At 30.8% G+C, this 23,612-nt stretch overlaps 1 protein-coding gene across 4 annotated transcripts in view; it reads right to left on the minus strand.

The window, feature by feature from the left end:
• Window positions 1–23,612, minus strand: part of SOX5 (SRY-box transcription factor 5) — a 446,382-nt gene that overhangs the window by 202,503 nt on the left and 220,267 nt on the right. For all 4 annotated transcript variants that reach the window (XM_031938465.1, XM_031938463.1, XM_031938462.1 and 1 more), the window contains exons 5-6: window positions 17,778–17,950; window positions 14,474–14,542 (exon numbers count right to left, since the gene is read on the minus strand). In XM_031938465.1, the coding sequence (XP_031794325.1) occupies window positions 14,474–14,542; window positions 17,778–17,950 (242 nt within the window). The remainder of the gene's footprint in view (window positions 1–14,473; window positions 14,543–17,777; window positions 17,951–23,612) is intronic.

Raw genomic sequence — 23,612 nt, forward strand, 5'->3', positions numbered from 1 at the left:
CACAATCTCCAGAATAATAAAAATTATATCCTGCCCAAAGGGCAGGGGAAGGATACATGCTGTGTTTAAATAGACTACACCATATTATCAAGAGCAAATTGTGCAAACCTGCAACACTCACCTTTCCACATAAATATCATGAATGATATGATCAAAAAGATGATAGCCAGAAAAGGAAGTAGGCTAGTCATGTAGATAGAACAAGGATAACAGATGAGCAGCTTGAACATAACATTTATATCCACATAATGTGGATACCTAGAGAGTCATGTAGGGGAATGTTGGGTGTGAACATCCTGAGGAAGACTTAGGGAAGGTTGTGCACAAGAACACAGAGGTTGATGTAGTGTGAATAGCTTACAAGCTGCTACACTGGAGAGAATACTCACACTGATGAGATCATAGATTCATTGATGTATTGCAAATTATAAAGTTTATTTCATATATATATATAAATTATCTATAATTGAGGGAAACATCTCTCTACATATAAGTTTTTACACATAAGCTTATAGTCATAGATCTATATAGACATGTTCTTGTAGAATGCCATATCTACTATTTCCACTTTTAGATGCAGCTAGGTGGCACAGTGTTGAGTGTAGAGTGTTGAACTTGGAGTAAGGAAGATTCTGTATCCTATCTAAGACATTATCTGTGTAAATATGGACAAATCACCAAACTTTTATTTATCTCAGTTTCCTCATCAATAAAATTGGGATAATAATAGAACCTTCCAAAGTCCATTCTTGGGATTAAATGAAATAATATTTCAGAAGTGCTTCGCAAATTTTAAAACTATAAAAATTCTAGTTATTGGCTACTATAGATATATCAGTGATTTGTTTATTTTATAGGAATTATGACAACCCTTTTAATGTTTGTTTTCTAAATAATACATATATATATATCTATATATATATCCTTGAAAATCTACCTCCATCTCCAACCGTCAACCAACTTATAGAGAAAATTTGATTTTAATGGAATCTTCCTAAAACTTCATAGAGTAAGGACAAATCTTAATCAGTTTGAAAAGATTATAGGACTTTTGGTCATTGGAGGAAAAAAAGCTACAAAGATAACTACCTTATGAATGGTTAAAAAAATCAGTAAAATATATATAATAATATATATTTTACACACACACACACACACACACACATATCACACACACACACACATATATATATATATATATATATATATATATATATATATATATATATATATGTAATTTTAGGTGTTTATTCCTGTTGTAAGTTCAGTCTAGCAGTGAAGGACTATGAAGTTAAGAACTAAGTATTTTAGTTCCACAGTTGAGCCAAGGCTGTGAGAAAGAATCACTCTTGGGGATGAGCTTTTTTCCTCTTCCTCTTCAAAACCCCATTGATCATTTTATTAAGAACGTAGACCAGTAGTAGATAATAGAACATATACAAGGATAAATATGAAAACAGATGGTAGATAAAAGTGGAGGATATCAACTCTACAAAGGTATTGGCCTTTCAATCCCAAATAGAGCTATGCTATACCTCAGGGGAATTTTATCAAAATTCTATGAAGGGAGAAAAGACCTTTGAATAATCAGTAGTTATTAATTATCTTTTTGGACATGTATTTTCCACATATATGCTTCACTTTTATTATTTTAAAAAGTTTGAACCCATTCTTCCAAGATTTCATTTGTGTACATAGGGAAAATATATCCCTAGTTGGGATGAAATATTTTGTAACAACTATTGTATTATATACCTCATTAATAAATTTCTTTTCTAAAAGTTAATTGATAACTACTGGATAGATAGAATATCTTGATGGAGACTTATAGGCAACTGCACAGGAAACATAGTCCTTCAGATTTATCCCTGGAACCTCATCTTTCTGGGGAACAAATTGCAAAAGGGTGATGAGCTACCAGGGTTAGGTACCCTAACAGCAAAGAGAAGTAAAAACCCAAAGTCTGACGTTGAAGACGAGGAGATTACAAAAGATTAGAAATTTAAATCCATTGTATCTGATGTAATTATCAGATATATGGGGTATATGCCCTAAAACTTCATTTTCTCTGACAGATTATTCATTATTCCTATAATAAATAGTGTCCATATTGATGACACACATGAAAAATCATGATTGTATTATTAATAGAATGCAGACATATATTTTAGAATGATTTGCATTTTCAATAGCTAAAGTTATATAAGCTTTGTTACTAAAAGATATATATTGTTATATCAAAATTACCTGATATGAAACATTATTTCCTGCAGATGTTAAACAAATGAGAGAATACTATAGTTTACATTTTTAAATCTAATATTGGTCACATGTGCCCAGGATACTGTTTATAAGAGAACTATTTCTTCCTTGATTTGAAGTAGAACTAAGGTCAGCTGAAAATTTTGAATTTAATTTTAAAAATTATAATTCCCATTTAACAGCTGCCCTCCTATTTATCTATTAATATGATAAGACTAAGCACTCATTTCTTAGAGATACTCTAAAATCAATTGCTTATTGCTAGTAATAGAAGTTGGGAAGCAGATGTATATTGAGAAGACATTGTAATATAGTTTTTTGACTTCCTGATTCACCAACAGGCAAATGAACAGGTGCCATTATGGTAAATAGGTAAATTCTTATTGAAAACTGCCTATACCTATGGAAACACAGGTCTATCAAAAAGTTATTCACATGTCTATTAAATTAATGATTATAATAGAAAATTGAATAATAATAAAAATAAGACTTTCCACCAGGACTATGGTCCCTACTTAGGAATCCCAGCAAAAAGAACTAGAACACTACTAGAGTATGCTGATAAAAAGTACTAGATTGCCTAGAGTGCCATAATATAATAGATAACTATTTTTTATTGGTTCCTTAAACTTTCATATTTACTTTAATTCTATTGTTTTCTTTTATCAAAAATATTTGCAGGCATAATATACTGCATAGATACAGCAGGCAGATAACAATTTCCCATGACAAAATATAGTTCTATTTTTTTTTTTTTTCATTTCCTTGTAATAACACAGGACTGAGCTATCCCTGAGGAAAGTGTGAAGAAATTTTGATAGGAACATCTCACCATTCTTTGGACAAAGCCAAGCTATTCTTTCCCTTTCCTCTTCTCTATTCCTACTTTGTCCAAAAAAAGGGAAGTTATGAAGTATAATGATTAATTTCCTATCATTCCATCATTCCTATCCACTGCTTGAGATTTGGAGTAAATTTTCAATGTATTAGCTACTCGTGATATCTGTTACAATACTATCTTTATGTAAATCTATTGGCTCTTTTTTTTGTCTGAACTTTGCATATGAGTATATGGATGATAGAGAAGAAGGAGTTTAGTGACCTTTTTAAAAATACTTTTTGTGGACAGAATGCTACCATAACATATACCCATATACACTCCCCTGTGCTTTAGGAAAATGTGAGTATGGTGAGAGACAGAGTAATTTACTTTAAGTCCTTCCTAAGCCTAAAATTTTCCAAATTCCCTTTTTCCCTGGGAATTTATCTGAAAAGAGTTGAGTGGACTCTATTCTCATAACTGACAGTGTTTCAGTTAAAGAGTTTCTCTGAGAACCAATTGTTTCAACTTTTCGAGACAGCCTCAGTTGTTTGGGAAAAGGTTGCAAAGTCATGGGAAAAACTGTTGTCTGACTGTTTTTTGAGCCCATCTCAGTAAATTCAGTATGCCCATGTTTATAAGTTACAGAAAAACAGCTGTTCCTGACACATGATGAATTTGGACAAAATGTCCCCAACTCTAAAGTCCATCAAGTATGCCTCTGCAATTTCAGTTTACAAATTGATCATATTCTTTTAAACCATAGCAGTAAGAAAATGCAAACCAAATTGTCAAAAAGGGTAATATATGCAAAATATTTTGCAAATTCTAATGCACTAGATCACTGCCTGCCAATATAATAAACGCATGACATATATCATTTTTACAGATATGCACACATTCACTTTAGTAGTAGTCAGTATGACTCACTTGTAAAATGAAGGAGTTGATTAGATGATGCTGATGGTCACTTCTCACTAAAAATCCTGTGATCCCATGGTTCTACTTATGTTTATATGACTGTATACACTTTTAAGCACACATGAAAGAGTAGCACTAGGAAAAAAAAATGTCTCTGGAACTCGACTTTCACTTTTCTGGATTTTTCCCATTATTATAATATATCCTATGTCCTAAATTACCCATAGATCTCCTGTTATGTTTACTATTAGGTTATATGCCCTTTCATTTGTCAAAATAAAAAAAAACGTTCATGATTCATAATGCAGGACAATTTAGAATGTAGATAGAGGGATTATTTCATTTTTTGTACGTGTATCCCTAATACCTAGCACAGTCCCTTATACATTTAAATAACTGTTGATTATTTGATTATGGCACTTGCAACATGTTATCTACCTATTACAATAACATTTTCCCATTAAAAGAAAATGATAAGATATTAAGAAAAAGAATAACTGGGACAGTACCAGCTCTGAAGTCAGAAGGACTTAGTTCAAATCCAGACTCAGACACTTAACAGTTACTAACTTTATGACTCTGACAAGTCATTTAATCTCAGTTGCCTCTACCAAAAACAAACAAACAAAACAAAACAAACAAAAAGAATAAAAACAAATAAACCACTAATCAGTAAGAAAAGAAATATTTTCGGGGGATGATATACTATAGTCTTCTTGGAGCTTCTTAAAATCATATCCTATAGACTGCCATCTATTCTATATTATTGTTAAGGCCTGTATAGGCCACTGAATTGAATATACACACATAAGTATGGTTTTCATCTTTATTTTAGAATTGATTCTCAGTCTTTAGATCAAATTTTAATTGTTTTTAAAAATACATTTTCCCTCTAGTGATCTATTTAAAAACATGTAACTTCAACTGAACTGAATTGCAAGTTGAGTGTTTCCATCATGTCTTCTTAAAATAAGTTCTCTTATCTTTAAAAATATCTAATACAAATGAAAATTTACTAACATGGTCTTTGGAGGGAAGGAGTTATTTTAGAGAAGGATTTTTTTTTCTATTTCATCATTAAATCTACCATTCTTTTTAAAAGTTACATATGATTACTGGTTATACTTCCCAACAGCATTGACTAAGTTTTTAAACCTCTAGCTTTAAGTAAAACCATTTGATACCTCAGGAAGCTTTGGGGGGAAAGTTTTTGAATACTAAATGCGTTGAATTTTAGTCCGTCAACAAATATTTATTAAGCACTTACTTAAAAAGTTAGATTTCTAAAGTAACATACTTCAAACTTGCTTTGAAGGCTGAATTAAGGACAGAGTAGAATGCCATGAGACTTGTTGGAGATAGACCAACCAACCATCAAGTTAATACAATAGTCTAAATGTGAGGACATTAGCCTGTATGAATATATGGCAGTATCAGAAGAGAAAAAGAGGAAGATTTGAGAGTTGTTGCAAAGGGAAAATTGACAGATATTGGTAACAGATTGTTTTGTTATAGGAGTAAGAGAGTGAGGATTCAAAGGGGATACTTAGGTTCTGAGCCTAGGAATATGATTGTACTCTCAAAGATAATAGGGAAGTCTGGAATTTGGGAAGGCTTAAGGGGAAGAGAACAAGTTCTGTTTTGGACATAGAGATTCTTCTTGAGATAGATAATAAGTAGTTTGAGATGCAAAGTTTAGAGACAGAAGACACGAGTTCAAATCTTGACTTCCCTATTTGCCACCTGTGTTATCTGGGCAAGTATCTTGTCTTCTCTCAGCCATAGTTCCTCATCAATAAACTGTATGGCTTGGACTGGATGGCCTCAAAGTCCTTTCTAGATCAAAATCCTTTTTAATGAAATTCTATTATTCTGTTCAAGCTATGGTCTTGTTTCTCCAACTAAAATTCTGCTTTCACTGAAGGGGAAAAAGTAAAGAGAAGGGGGAAAGGTACCTTGAAATTGCTTCTATTTAGCACTCACTTGATCATCTAATAAAATTCTTTCTCTATTTCAAAGGAACTAATATATAATGTGAACACCATGGCATCTTTTATTTCATATGGTAGACACATCAATTGATATTCAAGTAGTTAATGCATCTCTACATCTTGATGTGTAAGGTATTTATATTTCATATTTCTAACTCTCAAGAAGACAAGACTACTATGGAATCTCTTTGTGCTCATGTCTCTGTGTGTGGGGGGGCATATTGATATTGTCTGTGTTGCTAGAGATATCATCTCAATCATATCTCATTTGAAGAAAGAAGTCATAAATCAGCAAGTTGGGCAACTTTTAAAAAAAATTCATATATAAATGATGTTTTCAGAGTAATATTCAATGGATTTCTTTCTGCATAATAATTTATCAAGATTTACTGAAACTCTAATGAGTTCAGAGAAATCTGACTCAAATGAAGTAAATCCTTTGTAGTAATAGATTTAACTCATGACTAAAGTATCTACTTCTTAAGGTTGTTGTGAGGATGAAATGAGATAATTATAAAGGGCTTTGTAAACATTATGCAATTATATAAACATTATAAATGCTAGCTATATCATTTACTATGTGCCAGATACTATGCTATAAAGTTAGGTCTTTCATACTACTAGGGAGATTACATTGCTTGGTAAATACCTCATCATAAGTGAAGTGGAAAGAGAGGTTTTTTCTTCTTGTAATAATTCTCTCTCTCTCTCTCTCTCCTCTGTCTCTCTCTCTCTCTTTCTCTCTCTCTCTCTCTCTCTCTCTCTCTCTCTCTCTCACACACACACACAGACACACACACACACACACACCTCTCCAGTAGCTGAAGAGTAGAGAATCTAACTTCCATCATACCAGATAATATTGGACAGTGCTAATTTTGTTTCTCTTTCAATGAGAAGAACATTCACTGAATCAGAAATTCTTCTGTTATATCACTGCTCATCTCATGCTAGAACCAAACTTTGTTAATTTGTTTTAATTTTTTTGTAAGATAATTGAGCTTAAGTGACTTGCCCAGGGTCACACAGCTAATATGTATTAAGTGTCTGAGACTGGATTTGATCTCAGGTCTTTCTAACTTCAGGGCAGGTATTCTATTCTAGCTGCCCTTAGAACTCAATTTTGGATGGGAATCTGAACATCTGCTAAATTACCTGCCAGTCATATGCTGCTAGAAGTTGTACAACACACTATATATTGTGCACAATATTGTTATCTAATATTAATTTGGCCCTCACTATGGCAAATTAATCCTTTATTCCTCTTTAATTGATTCTTTTTTTTTTTAACTCGTTCAACAAATTTTTCCAATCCCATTGTGGCTCTTTTCACTCCTTGCCTCACACACTGAGTCACATAATTCTCCTATTACTTTATAGAGAAAATTTAATCTATTCAGAATGATCTCTTCCCTCCTTTTTCTTTATCTCAAAATACCTTGACATTATACCTCACCCTCTCTTCACTTCCTTCAGTTTCTATAATAAGTAGATACTCTTCCTTGCAAAAGTCAGTTCCTCTAGGCACCCTTGATCCCCATTTCCTTTAATCTTCAGCAAAACTGCCCCCTCATTCCTCTCTTCTTTCTTAAATTTTCAACCCCTTCCTAACTCCTGGTCTCTTTTGTATTATCTTCAAACATACTTGAACTTCTACCATTCTTAAAAACAAACAACAGACACTTACTAGATGTTCCTATCCATCTGTTCAAGCTACTGCCTTATATCTCTTTTCCCTTTCTCAAATTCCTGAGAGATGAAAAAAAAAATCCTATGTAGATCTTCTCTACTTCCTCTTCTTTCAACTGTTTATAATCCGACTTCTTTCTTCATTTAATTAGAATTAATTATTCTAAATTATCAATGATTTCCTAATGACCAATTATGATTTTTTTTCTTACTCTTTATCTTTCCTTCCTTCTCTACTATATTTAACATTATTGACCTTTCTCTTCTCCTCGATAATCTCTGCTATCAGGGTTTTCATGACAATATTCTCTCCTGATTCTTGGTTTTTTTGTTTGTTTGTTTATTTTGTTTAACCTGTCTGCTCCTTCTCCATTTTCTTTACAGGTTCATCGTATGTATTATATCTCCAGTTGTATTTATATGCTGTATGATTTAAGACGTTTTTACTGGGTCCTTTTTTTCTCCTCTCTCTGTGATTTCAAATTATGGTGGTCTTCCACTAAAAATCCCAGACCTGTTTCTTACAAGCTACTGTATAACCATGCCTCTACCATTACATACTGGTGAAAATGTGTTTTTTGACTCAAATAAAAGATATTAAAATTTCTGTTGCATATTTCTTGCTACATTTCGTCCAATGTTATAATGAAGATTGCTTTAAAGCTTAAAGATTTCTACTTTTACATAGAATTAAAATGAAAAAAGAATCACGAGTGTTGCCTCATGCTATTTTTCCTCCGGAGAACAGTGTCTTTAATTTTCTTTAACTATGAATGCCCAAAGGAAAATATAGGATTAATTTATCATTTGAAATTTCAAGTGACCAAAGGCTGATTCTTATTTAATACATTCATATTTAAAATATCTATGATAATCAAGTATATATGTGATATTTGTATAAACTAATATATACATCTCCATATATTTATTCCACTGAAAAATTCTTCTTTTAAAATGGAAGCTGATCTTCTAAAACAAATCCACTTATAAAGAATTATATAAGAGAATAAGAAAAATGTTTGTAACCTTCACCCTTCCTTTTATATAACACATCCATTAAGCCAGAAAGTTTTCCTCACTTTTAATTTGTGAAAATTCTTTGCATCACCTTTGAAGAGAAAAATCACATTTTCAAAGAAAACCAGTATTTATTTGTTATAGCTTTATATTCTATAATATGTATACAGATACATATGGGTATAAATATATACATATAGATAACTATAAATCAATGTTATTTTTATAGAGATCAGGAATCATAAAGAGAATTATAGAATACTCATCTTTCTAAGAAATAAGGCAAAGAAAAGATTCATCCATTACTATTCATTCATAGTAGCTAATATCTGAACTCTAGGAAAGGAAAAAGAAACTATATATTTCTTTTTTTTATTTAATAGCCTTTTATTTACAGGATATATGCATGGGTAACTTTACAGCATTAACAATTGCCAAACCTCTTGTTCCAATTTTTCACCTCTTACCCCCCACCCCCTCCCCCAGATGGCAGGATGACCAGTAGATGTTAAACTATATATTTCAAAGTAAAAATTAATGAAAATAATGTTAGCTAACCATCATTCCAATTTAATTCAATCAAAATCCAACAGCCATTATATAATTGCTGTAATTATTTTAAAAATATAATTTTGGTTATTTATAAATTAGTAAGCCACTATTATAAAAAATATTTGATATAAATTCAATTTGATGTCCATAATTTAAGATTTAATTTGTTTTCTTAACCCAAGGGAAAGGAAATCAAAGAAAATCCCCCCCTTTTTTTTAAGTGAAAGATACTATGAAGAAATCTGAGTTCTCTGCATTTTCTTTGTGTACCTACACATGTGGCCAATTATCAATACTTTCCAGAATTTCTTAAACAGCTTTTTACTGAAGTGAATCATTTTAAATATTTTATCAATTTATAAATTATCCCCTTGTCTTCCTCAATTATTTTCAAAATCATTAGGAGGTGGGAAGGATTTTGCACCAGCACAGCTGAGCATTCCACATTTACAAATCATTGCTGGTTGTAGTAATTTCTTCAGTTTTTTCTTTCTTTCTTTGCAAATAGTACTTTATTTTTTTTCCAATTACATGAAAATATAGCTTTCAACTTCATTTTTATAAGATTTTGGGTCTAATTTTTCTTCTCTCTCTCTTATCCTCTCCCCAAGATGTCAAGCAATCTGATATGGGTTATACATGTGTATTTATGTAAACATATTTTATATTAGTCATGTTGTGAAAGAAAAAAAAAAACAACCAAAAGGGAAAATTACAATAAACAAAAAACTGAAAACAGTAAATTTTGATCAACATTCAGATTCATAATTCTTTCACTGGATGTAGATAGTATTTTGCATCATGAGTCTTTTGGAATTATATTAATCACTGTTCTGCTGAGAAGAGCTAAGTCAGTCATAGATGACCATTACATAATGTCACTTCTACTGTATACAATGTTCCCTTGGTTCTGTTCACTTTACTCAGCATCTGTTATTGTAAGTCATTCCAGATTTTCCTGAAATCCACCTGCTCATCATTTCTTTTAGCACAATAGTATTCCATTACATTCATATAATACAACTTGTTCAGCCATCCCCCAATTGATGTGTATCCCCTTGATTTACAATTCTTTGCCATCACAACAAAGAGCCACCATATTTTTGTACATGCTGGCAGGGAAAATACCTTTTTATGATTTCTTTCTGATATAGATTTAGTAGTGCTATTGTTGAATCAACATATACAAGTATGTGTGTGTGTGTGTATATATATATATATATATATATATATATACACAAATGAAGTTATAAGAAAACTACAAAGACTACAAAAATCATATTATAAAAGAAAGTGATAGCTAAAAGGTAGGAGCTCTCCTATTAAGGAATTGAAGAAATTCAGAAAGATAAAATCACAAATCTTGATTAACTTTGACTTCTTGTTATATAGGGAGAATAAAATAATATGCATTACTACACTAAAATTCTAGTACAGCGAGAGCAGAAACTACTAGTATTCAAAAAAGAGTTTGTCTCAACATTTTTATTTATGTACTATTTGTATAATGATGCACAATATTTCCTAATTTTAAGAATATATATTTAAATGAAAGGTATTATAGTTTGGAGCCACAAATTATAAAAACATACAAATTATGCCCATGCCTATAGAAACCACAGATCTAAAAAAAACACTTAAAATTCTAATTGTATTATGGGATAGAAGATAGCAATGTATTAAAAGATTTTTTTACTCCCCATTATAACTACACTACCTTGATTTTTACTGGCATTTACCTCTCTGGCCTGGGGAGCTCTGATTCAGATATTGGCTAATGCATACACAAAACAGAGAAGAAAGACTATACCTGATAAGAGGAAGAAAATATTAAATATTATGGCTACCTAATATTTGTTATTAATAGGTGAAATTTCCCAATATCAGTGGAAAAAAATGTTTCAATGACACTCTTCTTAAAAGGAGTTAAGATTTTCTCTGTAGCCTGTTTATTTTTTCCTTATTTATTTTCTCTAATTTCTAGTAACAGTTATTTAGTCTATGCCATTGGCTTGAGTTATAGCAGTACAAAATCCTTTTAGAGACTCCTTTGTCAGATGTGGATAATTAAGTCTCAGAGGTTAGTATATGAGACCTTACCAAAAATGTGTTAAAAAACCTGAAACTATTAAAATGTCACTATGAATTAGCATCACTCAATAAAAAGTAAATACACACAACAATAGGTCCAAGGCAATATTAAAAAGAAATAAATTAGTTAAGAGATGTTTAAATCCTTTAAATGAAACCCAACTTTCTCGTCTGTCAAAAGTATTTATTCTTTTCAATAGAAGTCTGCAGATATTGAAAAAGTGCTACTATATATTAGTATCTGTCCCTGTCAATCCTAATAGCTTTCTAGTTTGAAGACCTTTGCACTACATTTATCTAGATGTTTACCTTGGTAATTTACCCTTTGTTGTGCTAATTAAATTTGGAATGTAGTTCCCCCAGCAGTTAGGAAGACCTAATTTTACAATAATTGGCACAGTGCCTTGCACTGTGCTACAGCTAGTATTTATAATGTTAATAGTGCTATAATATTTGCAAAGACTTTTACAATAATCTAATTTCATCCTCACAGCCTTAGGAAGAATGTGCTATTATTATTAATCTACAAGTGAGCAAACTGAAGAAGACAGATGTTAAAGTATTTCCCCAAGTGTCAAAAAGTTAATAAAATGCATTGTAAGGTAGGATTGGAACTCTGGTCTTCCTACCTCTAGGTCCAGCATTTTATCCATTGTGCCACCCAGCAGCCATAAATGCTAGTTGTTCTTGAAAACTACATCAATGCACACAACACAGAGAAATTATCCATAAACTATATAAAGCCATTGAGTTTGATTAATTTTTGGCAAAGTTCTAGAAAGTATTATTTTAAAAGGAATGATTATTGAAAATACAGAAAAGGAAGTTGTGCTGAAAAACTTCATAGTTTATCCAGAGCAGATGATGTGAGTCAAAGCATATTTTACTTTTTGGACACAATTCTTTTTATATGTCATTTAAAGAATGTTGTAGCTGTGGTTTACTTTTATTTTAGAAAAGCTACATATTGCTTGCAAGAATAGTTATACTGGTAAAGTCTCATAACTATTCTTATGAGTAATATGCAGTCTATGGGATATATGATGGTAAAGTTAGATTAAGTCAAAATTAGATAAATGACATCTCAAAAGATGTTTTGATTCAATGCAAGATAGTGATGCCACATTTACAAAATTTGTAGATAATGCAAGACTAGGAAATATAGATCATCTGTTGGATGATAGAAGGGATTGAACTATCATCTGTAATGCATATGACTTTAAGATCTACATATTTAGTCCTACTTTCTCTCCTGAATTCCTATTAGACATTTTCAAAAGAATACCCCAAAGGTATATCAAATGTAACATTTCAAAATAGGAATCATTTTCTTCATCCACAGGAACATAGACATAGATCTAAAGTATACCTTAAGGGTATCATAAAGAAACTGAGACCCAAATAGGTGAATGGCTTAGTTAAGGTCATGAAGAGAACAAGTGTCAGAACTGAAATTCAGCCATAGTTCTGACTCCAATTTATTATGCATTGCAATGTACCCTGCTGCATCACTGTATATTTTCTCTCCATTTGGATGGCCTCTGCCTTGTTACAGGTCCTCAACACTGTTCTCCTAGGTTACTGTGATCTTCTCATAATTGATTTATCTCCCCACAACTTATGCCAATCCATCAATCCATGCAACCATCACAATTATTTTTCTAAAGCACAAGCATGGCCATGTCACTCCACAAATCAATAAATACCACCTTTAGGAACAAATATAAACTTTTCTGCTTGGCATTTAATGTCCTTCACAACTTGGTCCCAACCTAATCTTCCGGTCTTTTTACACATTATTACCTTTCATGAACATTATTGTCTAACCAAATTGTTCTTACTACTTCTCATATATAATGCTCTATCTCCCATTTCTAATTTTTTTTTTTTTTTTTGCATTGGCTGTCCCATATGTGTAGAACCTTTCTCACAAATTTATCTTGTTTTAACCAATTTTGATATGACTCATTTTGTATCTGTTTTATATATTTCTGTATATGTGTATGTTATCTTCCCTGACTGTAATGCAAGGGCTATGACTATTATATTTTTGGATTTATAGTACATACTATAAGGTAGGCACTTTAAAAAATTCTTGTTGATTCATTTATTTGTAGATAAAATTAAGAGCATTTGAAAGGAATTGATTAGAGTAGCGAAGAGCCTCCAGGTCATATCAAATGAAGAATGGTTAAAGAAACTGAGAATGTCTATATTTAGATAGGTTAGGGGCACATGAAAAGCATTCTCTAAAGATGTGTTACATGGATGAAAGGTTAGGTGTCTTCTGCTGGGGGTCCAGAAGGCAGGAGTGGGAAGTTAAAAAGAAAAAAAAAAGTTTGATATAGGGATAATATGAACTATCCAAAAGTATAGTGAGTTACTTCAGAAGGAAATGCTCTGTTATCCCTCATTACAGACTTCAAGACCCATGAAGCTTGATCATGGGTCAGATATGACTTGGAGGAGATTTGTATTCAGGTACAGATTATATTAGATGACTTCTGAGGGCCCTTAAAACACTGGATTCTTGATGGTCAACAATCCTGTGCTTATCTTTCCCCAATGACTCAAAGTTTTCCAAACCAGAAATTATTTTCCTATTTCCTACCATTATATTTTATATATTTATTATATTATATTATATATATAATTACATTATATAATATATATTATTATATTATATATATATATATATATTATATACATTATATATTATATAAAATTCGCGCCACTTTAGCATACTATTTTTTTTCCTCTGATAATTGACCTTCTAGTTTAAAAGCATTAGATCTCTTATCAATTTGAGTTTCTTTGCCTTTGTTCTTTTGCTTTTGCCTTTTAGACATATTGTTAACATAACTTAAGAGAATAGATTTAATTAGATTTACTTAGTAACTTTCTCACATCATTAAAATAAAGAAATGTAGCACTCTTGATTTGCCACAATTCATCTATGGAACTGAACCAAAAAGCCCAGAATTCAGGGACTTTTTGAAAGGCATTAAGATAACAACCGGTGAGCGAGGGTATAAATTATAATTCTGAAGGAAAGTCCAATTAAATAAATATAGACCTACAAAGCAGAATAATCTTAGAAATAGGAGGAATATGTGGGATGATCTCTGACCTGGATCTGTTGTTGAAGCAGATTGATTTTGTGTTGCTGCTGTAGAAGCTGCTGCTGTTGTCTTGCAATCTGTGGAGAAATTGTACGTGAAAAACTCAAAAACAATCTTAGTTTTTTATTTTTAAAAAATATTACCATTTTTTAAAGACTGATCTTATTTTGTCCAGAATGGAAGTTTAATGGTCTCTCAATTGCTTAATTTCATGATCAATTAGCAGGGAAGGTTTTATCAGCTCTGTTCCAGACCTGGGCCAATTCCTGCTCTTTGGGGAGCCTAGTGGTCCCCAAAGGACCACTTATTCTCAAAGGATCACTTTATTGAAGTTGGGATACTTCCTACAACTATAGCCCTAATGCAACTCAGAATTCCCAAAGTCCCAAATTCCCAAGCAATCCACCAATATCAGCTTCTTCAGTAGCTGAGACAATAGGTGTGTACCACTATACCTGGCTTATGGCTTTGTTTTTTTTTTTTTTCCTCAACAAGAATTGATAGTCTCTTATTATGTAAAAGTCTACTTGACCTTGATTTAAGTGATATAAATAGCATGAATGTCTATCTAAATTGTCAGATTTTGTAAGTAATGTCAGGGTTTGAAAGTCTTCAGGACAGTTAATGTTTATGTAGCCTAAAATAAGTGAAGACTAGAATACTACCATAGTAAACTATTCAGGAAAAATGGCATTGTAGTGTGGATAGACTTCAAGATTGATATAATCTCCTCGAGGTTAGGCACATGCATTGTTTATCTTTTAATTCTTCAGAAGCCTAATATAATAGTTTAATAAATACCTATTGAATGAATAAAATTACCCTTTTGTCAATGCAAGAAACAAGCATTGCCACTAACAACATTTAGGCCTTTCTTGGTAATTTTACAACAGAAAACAGGAAAATTATGCAAAAATAATACAACTATGTTTCATTAAGGAACAGTACTGAACATATAATCTGAAATTTCTTCTTACATGGGATAGATAGCAAGAATGAAAAAATAGGAACAAAGACAATCTAATCCTCAAAAAGATATGGTATTTTAACAATAAAACTTACTTCTTAAAAAATAAAACAACATTCATTCATATAGCCCTTTAAATTTTGCTAATCCATTTATTTATAATATTAAATATTATAAAGGCAGTCTATAGTAATAGATAAAGATCTGGCCTTAAAGCCATAAAATCCTCTGTTTGCCTCTTAGTTCTTATGTATATTATAGCTATATGATTTTGGGCAAGTCACTTAACCTTTCAGTAGTCTAGGCAATTAATTCTCTAATGCTATAAGGTTCCAGAGAAATTGCTAACTTCCACTGCTAATGGAAGTTTCCTCACCTCAAAACTCCCTATATTAATGAAGTCACAGGTACATTCTTTATCTCCCTAAAAAGATTATTGAAACTAAATGTTTATCCTCAATACAACTAACTAAATTCAGAAACTATTTTCATTTCAATCAGTAATATTTAATTTTAAATTGATAAATTTAATTGTGTAAAAGATAGTAACTAATATCTTCATCAGGATTCTTTGTCCCTTCTCTCCCTTCTCTTCACCCCTTCTCTTTAATTTTTGTATAGGATATGATTTTTTCTTTGTTTTTTTTTCATTATACCCTTCATTTCCCAAGAAAAAAGGGAGAATTTGTTCTTTTAATTTTTATCTTGTACTATACTTGGTCATAATAATTAGATGACATTTAGTTTTAGTTTATTCTTTTCATTTTTGTTGTTGTAGTTAAAGCATCAAGTATATGATCAGCAATTCAATATTTTCCCTGGCACCCTTCTTCTCCTCAATTCCCTCATTGCATTATAGCAACACAAAAATAGGCTACATAAAATGCTGATGAATTTTTCTTCTTTTATTCTGCCTTTTGCTACTTTCTAGAAGTCATTATTTGTATCAATTAGGTTCTTGTTTAATTTTCGGTGCTTTTCCAAATACATAGTATCATCTGTAAATGATAGTTTTGCCTTCTCTTTGCTGATATTTAATCTTCAATCTATTTTTATTTAGTTACAATCATTAGCATTTCTAGAATGGTGTAGAATATTCATAGAGAAAGAGAGGCATTCTTGTTCTGCCCTTTTATTTTTTGAGAAATATTCTAGTGTTTCTCAGTGCAAATAATGGTAGTTTGACATTTGGTTCTTGTTCTCTCTGTCTCTCATTGTACTCTCTCTCAAACTTATACTTTTTACAATTTACTTTTTAATAATAATAATTATTACCCACTCTGTTCTAGGCACTGTGCTAAGTTCTTCACAAATAATATCTCATTTGATCCTTATAATAACCATGGGAGATAGGTAATATTATCTTTTACAATTGAGAAAATTCAGGCAAATAATGGTTTTCACATAGCTAGTAAGTATCTGAATCCAGATACTTCAGGTGTAACATTCTCTCTACCAGGTCATATAAAGCTGCCTCTTATTTAAAAAATAATATGATATTCATACCATATTTATTTCTCTTGACATTGGATTTTCTTTTATCTGATACAACAATTGTAACTGCTCATTAATTCAGTTCTGAATTATCTAAAATTCAGCTGGATCATTGATTAGCTCATTGATTTTGGAGTTCCTTGCAATGCCATACATCACAACCCACCAATGTCTCCTCATCCTGTGTTATTCTTCATCATATTCTCCCATTCTCGCAAACTGCTAGAGATGTTTCTCAATTTTTTCTGATATTTTAAGGCTACTGGCTGACTTAATTAGTTATCTACCTGTCATGATCCACCCTGCCACCTATTAAAATGACATTCATTAGAAAATAATATAGCTAAATTATCCACAATACCTAAAAGATTATAACAAAATAAAAATTTCTGCTTAATAGAAACCTAGTGGTAAGCACTTCAAATTTAAAGCTAAAAAATGCAATAAGTTTATCACTGAAGAAAAAGTGTTTTAAAAAAAGGTAAGGGACATTTCAAGGATTTAGTTTCAGGTTTGCTACAGTATTGTAAAATGGTAGTCTCCAAAATCTTTTGAATACATACTCCTATCAGTAAACAAAAAGGTTGGAGACTTCCCCCCTCCCATATATTTATATCTAATTATTAGTCCAGACTTTTCCTCATTTTGTGTGTGTGTGTGTGTGTGTGTGTGTGTGTGTGTGTGTGTGTGAGAGAGAGAGAGAGAGAGAGAGAGAGAGAGAGAATACAAGCTTAGAAGATACCACATGTCATTATATCCCAAAAGACTATTCCTTATTTAAAAGCAGAAGGACAAATTTGAATGAATGACTCCTCAAGTTAGACTAGTTTATCTCTACACATTTCACCTACCTGTTCTTGCTGCTGCTTGGCCAGTTCCATTTGTTGGCGCTGTTTCTCAATTTGGGAGGCAGCCAGCTTCTTCTGTTCATCATGAGCTGCCAGCAGCTGCTCTCGCAAACTGGTCAGCTGATTGATCATACCCATGAGCTGCCTCTCTTTCTCAGCAAGGCTTTCTGGAGTTCCTAGTAAGCATATAACAACAACAACAAAGAGATGTATGTGAGAAAAGGATGATTGTCAATGACAATAAGTCTGCAAGAGAGAAATATTCCAATTCTAAAAAAGAAAAATGTCCACATATATGTACACCTCCAGACTTCATTTTGGATGATTTTTAATTACAAATAAAATATATAATATTTGTCACTTAAAATACTCCCCAAATTAAAAATTGTTTTTTTTTTTTTTTTTAATCAAAACAAGTAAGTTTTACCACCAGCACATTTCATTTTACAGGATTTACTGCCTGGTCATAAAATCTAATTGGTATACACATTGTCTCAATCTCCTGTGTAGAACTAGATTCCGATTAATGTAATGAATGCTGCAAAGTGGACATTTTGCAGTTGAATTTATATTATTCAAAGTTAAAATTGTATTCATTGATTTCAGCCCAAGATACATCATAAATATAATAAATGCAACCACTTCACAGGACTGATTCTTTATCTTAGTCAGTTCCTAACCAAAATATGTATTGGAGGATTGGGGAGTTCAGAAAAGTATGACACGGTTCCTTTCCTGAAGGAGATTATAATTAGTCAAGTAAATCATGTATAAACCTGTGTAAAGTTAAATTATAATCAAAATGAAAGTAATAGTTTAAGGTATTATCATAAATAATAAGACTATGTCTTTGAAGAAGTAAAACTGTAGAGAAGCATATAAAATGAGAGGTTGCTAAATCTTGGATCTTTGAAACAGAAACTAGTTTAAATGCTTTCTCCATATATATATATATATATATATATATATATATGTATATATATACATACCCACACACATATATATATATATATACACATATATACATATTTATACACACACATATATATATCAACAAAAAATGCTCTCTATAGTTGGAGATAAAACAAATTTAAAGGGAAACAAGTCAAATTTGACTAAAATATTTTAATATATTCAACAAATTTAAACTACATAATTTACATATATATATACATATTTATATATTTGAGCATTAAGATACCAGTTGAAGTATATACGAAATGTGAAAATTTCCTTAACACAGAAACAGTACTACATTTAAAAAGTTCTATTAAACCTTACCAGATAGACAAGACCCCTATGGTAAAATAGTAGCAGTAGAGGAGAAAATATTTTTAATTATAATTTTCACTTCAAATGTAAGACACTAAGCACTATTTTAATAATGCATTTGCCACCTGTACATGTAATTAGGTAGAAGGGCCTGTTATAACTCAGTCACCTTTCCCCACCCCACTTCATTCTGTCTTGTCTATTTATGCTGAAAAAACATGCACTTTTCTCAAGATCTACATCTATAGTTAGTGGCTTAACTTTTACTTGTCCATTAGGATTTGGAACTCATCAATTTATTTTACATAAGCCAATAAATGAACATTAAGGAAAGACCTATGTATGATTACAAACTTAGAGATGATAGATGGCACATATCTTTGCATTTCTAGATTGTATTATGGGTGGAATTTAGACTCTAAATTCAGTAAACATTAAGTACCTACTAAGGGTCAAATGTAATAGTAGGTACTAAGTAAGGGTGTTCACTGATTATATGTCAGGTAGCAAAATTGCTACTATTTGTATTCATAGCAGAGTAGAACTGATTCAATCACAGTGGCAATTAACATAACTAGTTTTATTAGATCCCCTTTACTATTAATATTGGTTGCTAAAATATTCCATCAGGAAATACAGGAAAAAATGATTGATTTGAGTTTCAAGAGATACTAAAAATTTTAATAACAAAGTCTACTTAAGTGAAACACCAGCCTAAAATTGGTTTAAAATTATGTTCATATAACAAGGTAATAATATTCTTTATGTCTATGAATTTAGGTATACAAGTATTATCTTGATTTAAAAACCTATTAAAATGACATTCATTAGAAGACAATGCAGATAATCTATCCATAAAACCTAAAAGATATTAGTAAAACCTTTACAGAAAGCTAGGGATAATACTTCAAATTTAAAGCTAAAAATACAGAGTACCATCACTGAAGGAAAAAAACAAAGGTAACAGACATTTCAAGGATTTACTTTCAGGTTTGCTGCTGTATTCTAGAGCTGTAGTCTCCAAAATCCTTTGAATGCACACTCCTGTCGCTAAAGAAAGTTTTTTAAAATGAGAATCCTTCCTCATAATATGTATATCTATTAATTAAAAATCATATGTATGTACATATACTACTGCACTAAAATAATATACATTTTAAAATATGCAAAACAAATAAAAAGATGAGATAAAGATGAAATATTTAGAAAATATTTCATTAATGTTACAAAGCCATTTTTCTTCTGATGACATTCTTAATAATGACATTTTAGTAAGATTAATGCTTCATTAGTTTTGAAATGTCTTGATTTAAAACTTTGTAATGTAGTAATTCAAAATTCTAAGTTCAATTTATTTCAATACTTTAATAGATGTCATAGTTGAAAAAGGTAACTCACAAAGACATGTTGATCCAAATGGAAGAAGTGCATCATTGGATATGCTTACTAAATCATGACACTCATTTTTCATTCCCATTCATAAATTATACAAAGAATTTTATTGAACTTCAGTTAGTAAAGTTCTATGTTTTTTGATAGAAATAAATAGTTCTTACATAGTGAATGAAAGTTATTTCACTTTATACTTTTAAGAATTGGGTTCAAAACACAGTTACAGTCATTTGAAAGATTTTCTATTAAGTTAATAAAAAGTCATATATTAATTAGAAAAGGTAATGTATTCATGAGCCACAGAGATTTCTTTCTTAAGTATTTCCGAATGACTTAAAAGCAGCTGAGAGACATCTTCAGGTATATGGCCTGAAAATACTCCCTAAGTACTAGATTTATTCCTAGTATGCAGTAGACAAGTAAGAATAGCTTTAATGAACTTCAATATCTGATTTCCTCTTCAAATAACCAGTTATGCTATTATACTGATGTAGGGAACCTGGCACTCTCTGTCCAAAGAATGAAAATCCCTGCTGTACTGTGCTCATTCTCTAACTTTCCTAATGGATGCCAAGGTAACTGCTAAAAGCTTATATTCTACATGTCAGTTTTCTTTCAATGTCAATGAAACATTTTTAAAAGTGAAACTACTAGTAAAGAGAAGATACTTAGCAAATTAAAACTAATATTTCAATCACCTATTATAGTAGAAAAAATGCTGGACTTGGAGTAAAAAAGAAACATAGGTTCAAATGCTACCTCTGGTGCTACCTGTAGTATTATTATATACAGACATCTTGGCATATCATTACATTTAGATATATGTAATTTTTATAGTATCTGTTCAGAGTTTTAATGAGATGTGTATGTAAAAATCTTTCTAAACTTTACATAAATGAGTTTTGATAATAGTATTTATTATAATTATTAATTAGCAGTGATCATATGGTTTATAGTTTAACTGTGACTTAAAATATCCATCTATCTAAGTTCTTATACACACATATATTTATGTTATCTTTATATATCTTTAACTGTGATTTATGTATACTCATATACACACACAGGTACAACAGTCTATAATAGTAAGCCTAATATACACATAAAGATGCTGTGGTTCAGAAAATTTAAGTGACTTGCCTCCAGACATATCCCTAACTTGTGATAGGAGCAGAATTTAAAGTTAAATTTTCATGATCCAAGTCTAACATTGCTGTTCCCTATGTCACAGTGCTTTGCTATTTTTGTTGGATACATTTTAAGGAATTATTATAAAATCTTGGAGTTTGATGCATGTTTGACTCGATACATTTTAGGGAATTATTGTAAAATCTTGGAATTGAAAGGGTTCTTAGAAGCCATTATAATCCAAGCTCTATTTCAAAAAAAATAAAATTCTTTCTTATGATCACTCCAACAAGTGGTCATCAGCCACTGGCAGATCATTTAAACCCATTATTTCAGTGATTTCATCCCTGATGCACCAAATGTTAAAATCTGTTTCCTTATCTTAAATTTATAGATCACAAAGAACCATAAACTCCTAATTAGCTTATTATGTATATCCTAGCTATTGTCCAAGTGTACTTCAGCTGGTCAATTATCAATGAATGTGTATGTCCTGCTTACCTCAAAATATTATGTTATTGAGAAAATTATTTACTTGAATTCATTCATTGAAGGTGTGTGCCATATGAGCTTTGATAATTCATAAACTTTGATAAAGTAAAATATCTATTATTCACATTCACAGAATTTAGTATTGCTTTCATGCATATTCTAATATCCTATAAAATTTGTCTTTAGAAAAAGTCTGTTTCTACAACAAATGCAGCTAACATTTTCAACACTTAGCACAATACTTATAAACTCACATTTTAATTATATAAGATGTTAGTACAGAAGGAGAATACAGAGTTCAAGAATTTTTAAAAGAATGAAAAAAAATCAGCAAAGATATATGGGAAGTAATGGAGACCATAAACTTCTTCAAAGAAAAGGTAACAAAGTAAGGCTTCCCTAAAAATTTTGGGAAGGAACTTCAATAGGATAGAAAGTTGTCAAACAAGGAACTATTTTTTCCTATAACTAGCCAAGTTAGGAATATTTATAAAAATGTTTAACATGTGGATGTTTATTTTATAACTGAAAAACATATCAAATCAGAAAAACATATGTAATATCAATTGCTAACACTATTTTGTTTTTCAGGGCATTAAATTTTTTTTATTTTTTTAGAATTAAAGAATAAAGCTAAATTAATTATGCTTTTGAATATACACACATTCACTGGACATAGCTTGTCAGAGAAGATTTATTTTGCAAAGCCTCATTAAAAACAGGATTGTCCTAGAAATCTAGAATCACTACGATATAGTCTGATACTGCACTATTTTAGAGGTGCAACTACAATGAAGTAACCCATCCTTCACTTTTTCTGAAATTTATGTTAGTAAAGAGAATGTATAAAACTAGCCTTTTTGACCTGGAAACATGTTGTGAAAAACATTGTTTGGCTAAATAGGAATCTATCCAATAATGATTTCATCGTAATGATGTATGACCTGTGTAACCTATGCTGAAACATGAAATGCAGAATTTCTCCCTTTCTGAACCTAACCATAATATTAACAAGGCTACTTGACTTCTACCAAGTTTTATAACTTGAATTTCATTTTATTTGAGTTTCAGTTAGAGACAAAAAATAAAATAAAATTTCAGAAAATTGCAATATATTGGTGATTTGGGAGTGAATTATCAACTACCACATCAATAAGTCAGTTAACATATTATTGAACTACTAATTTTTAATATATCATATTTAAATATTATACTTTATAGTAACATATTATAATTGTTATGAGTATTCATGTAGTTCAGTGGAAGACAGAAAAAATCTTTCATACTTAAAATCTTAAAAATCAATCAATAAAAAATGCTAAGCACTTACTATGTGCTAGGTATTATGCCAAGTACTGAAGATGCACGTATAAAAATGGAACAACATCTCTTGTATTCTAATGGGGAAGGCAGTAAGTACACATTAAATATGCACAGCATAAGGTATGGATACCTATAGCCATGCATATATATATATATATATATATATATATATATATATATATACATATATATATAATACACACACACACATAGATATTTACATATATATTA

The sequence above is a fragment of the Sarcophilus harrisii genome, chromosome 5, assembly GCF_902635505.1.
Source record: "Sarcophilus harrisii chromosome 5, mSarHar1.11, whole genome shotgun sequence".
NCBI classification, from domain to species: Eukaryota; Metazoa; Chordata; class Mammalia; order Dasyuromorphia; family Dasyuridae; genus Sarcophilus; species Sarcophilus harrisii.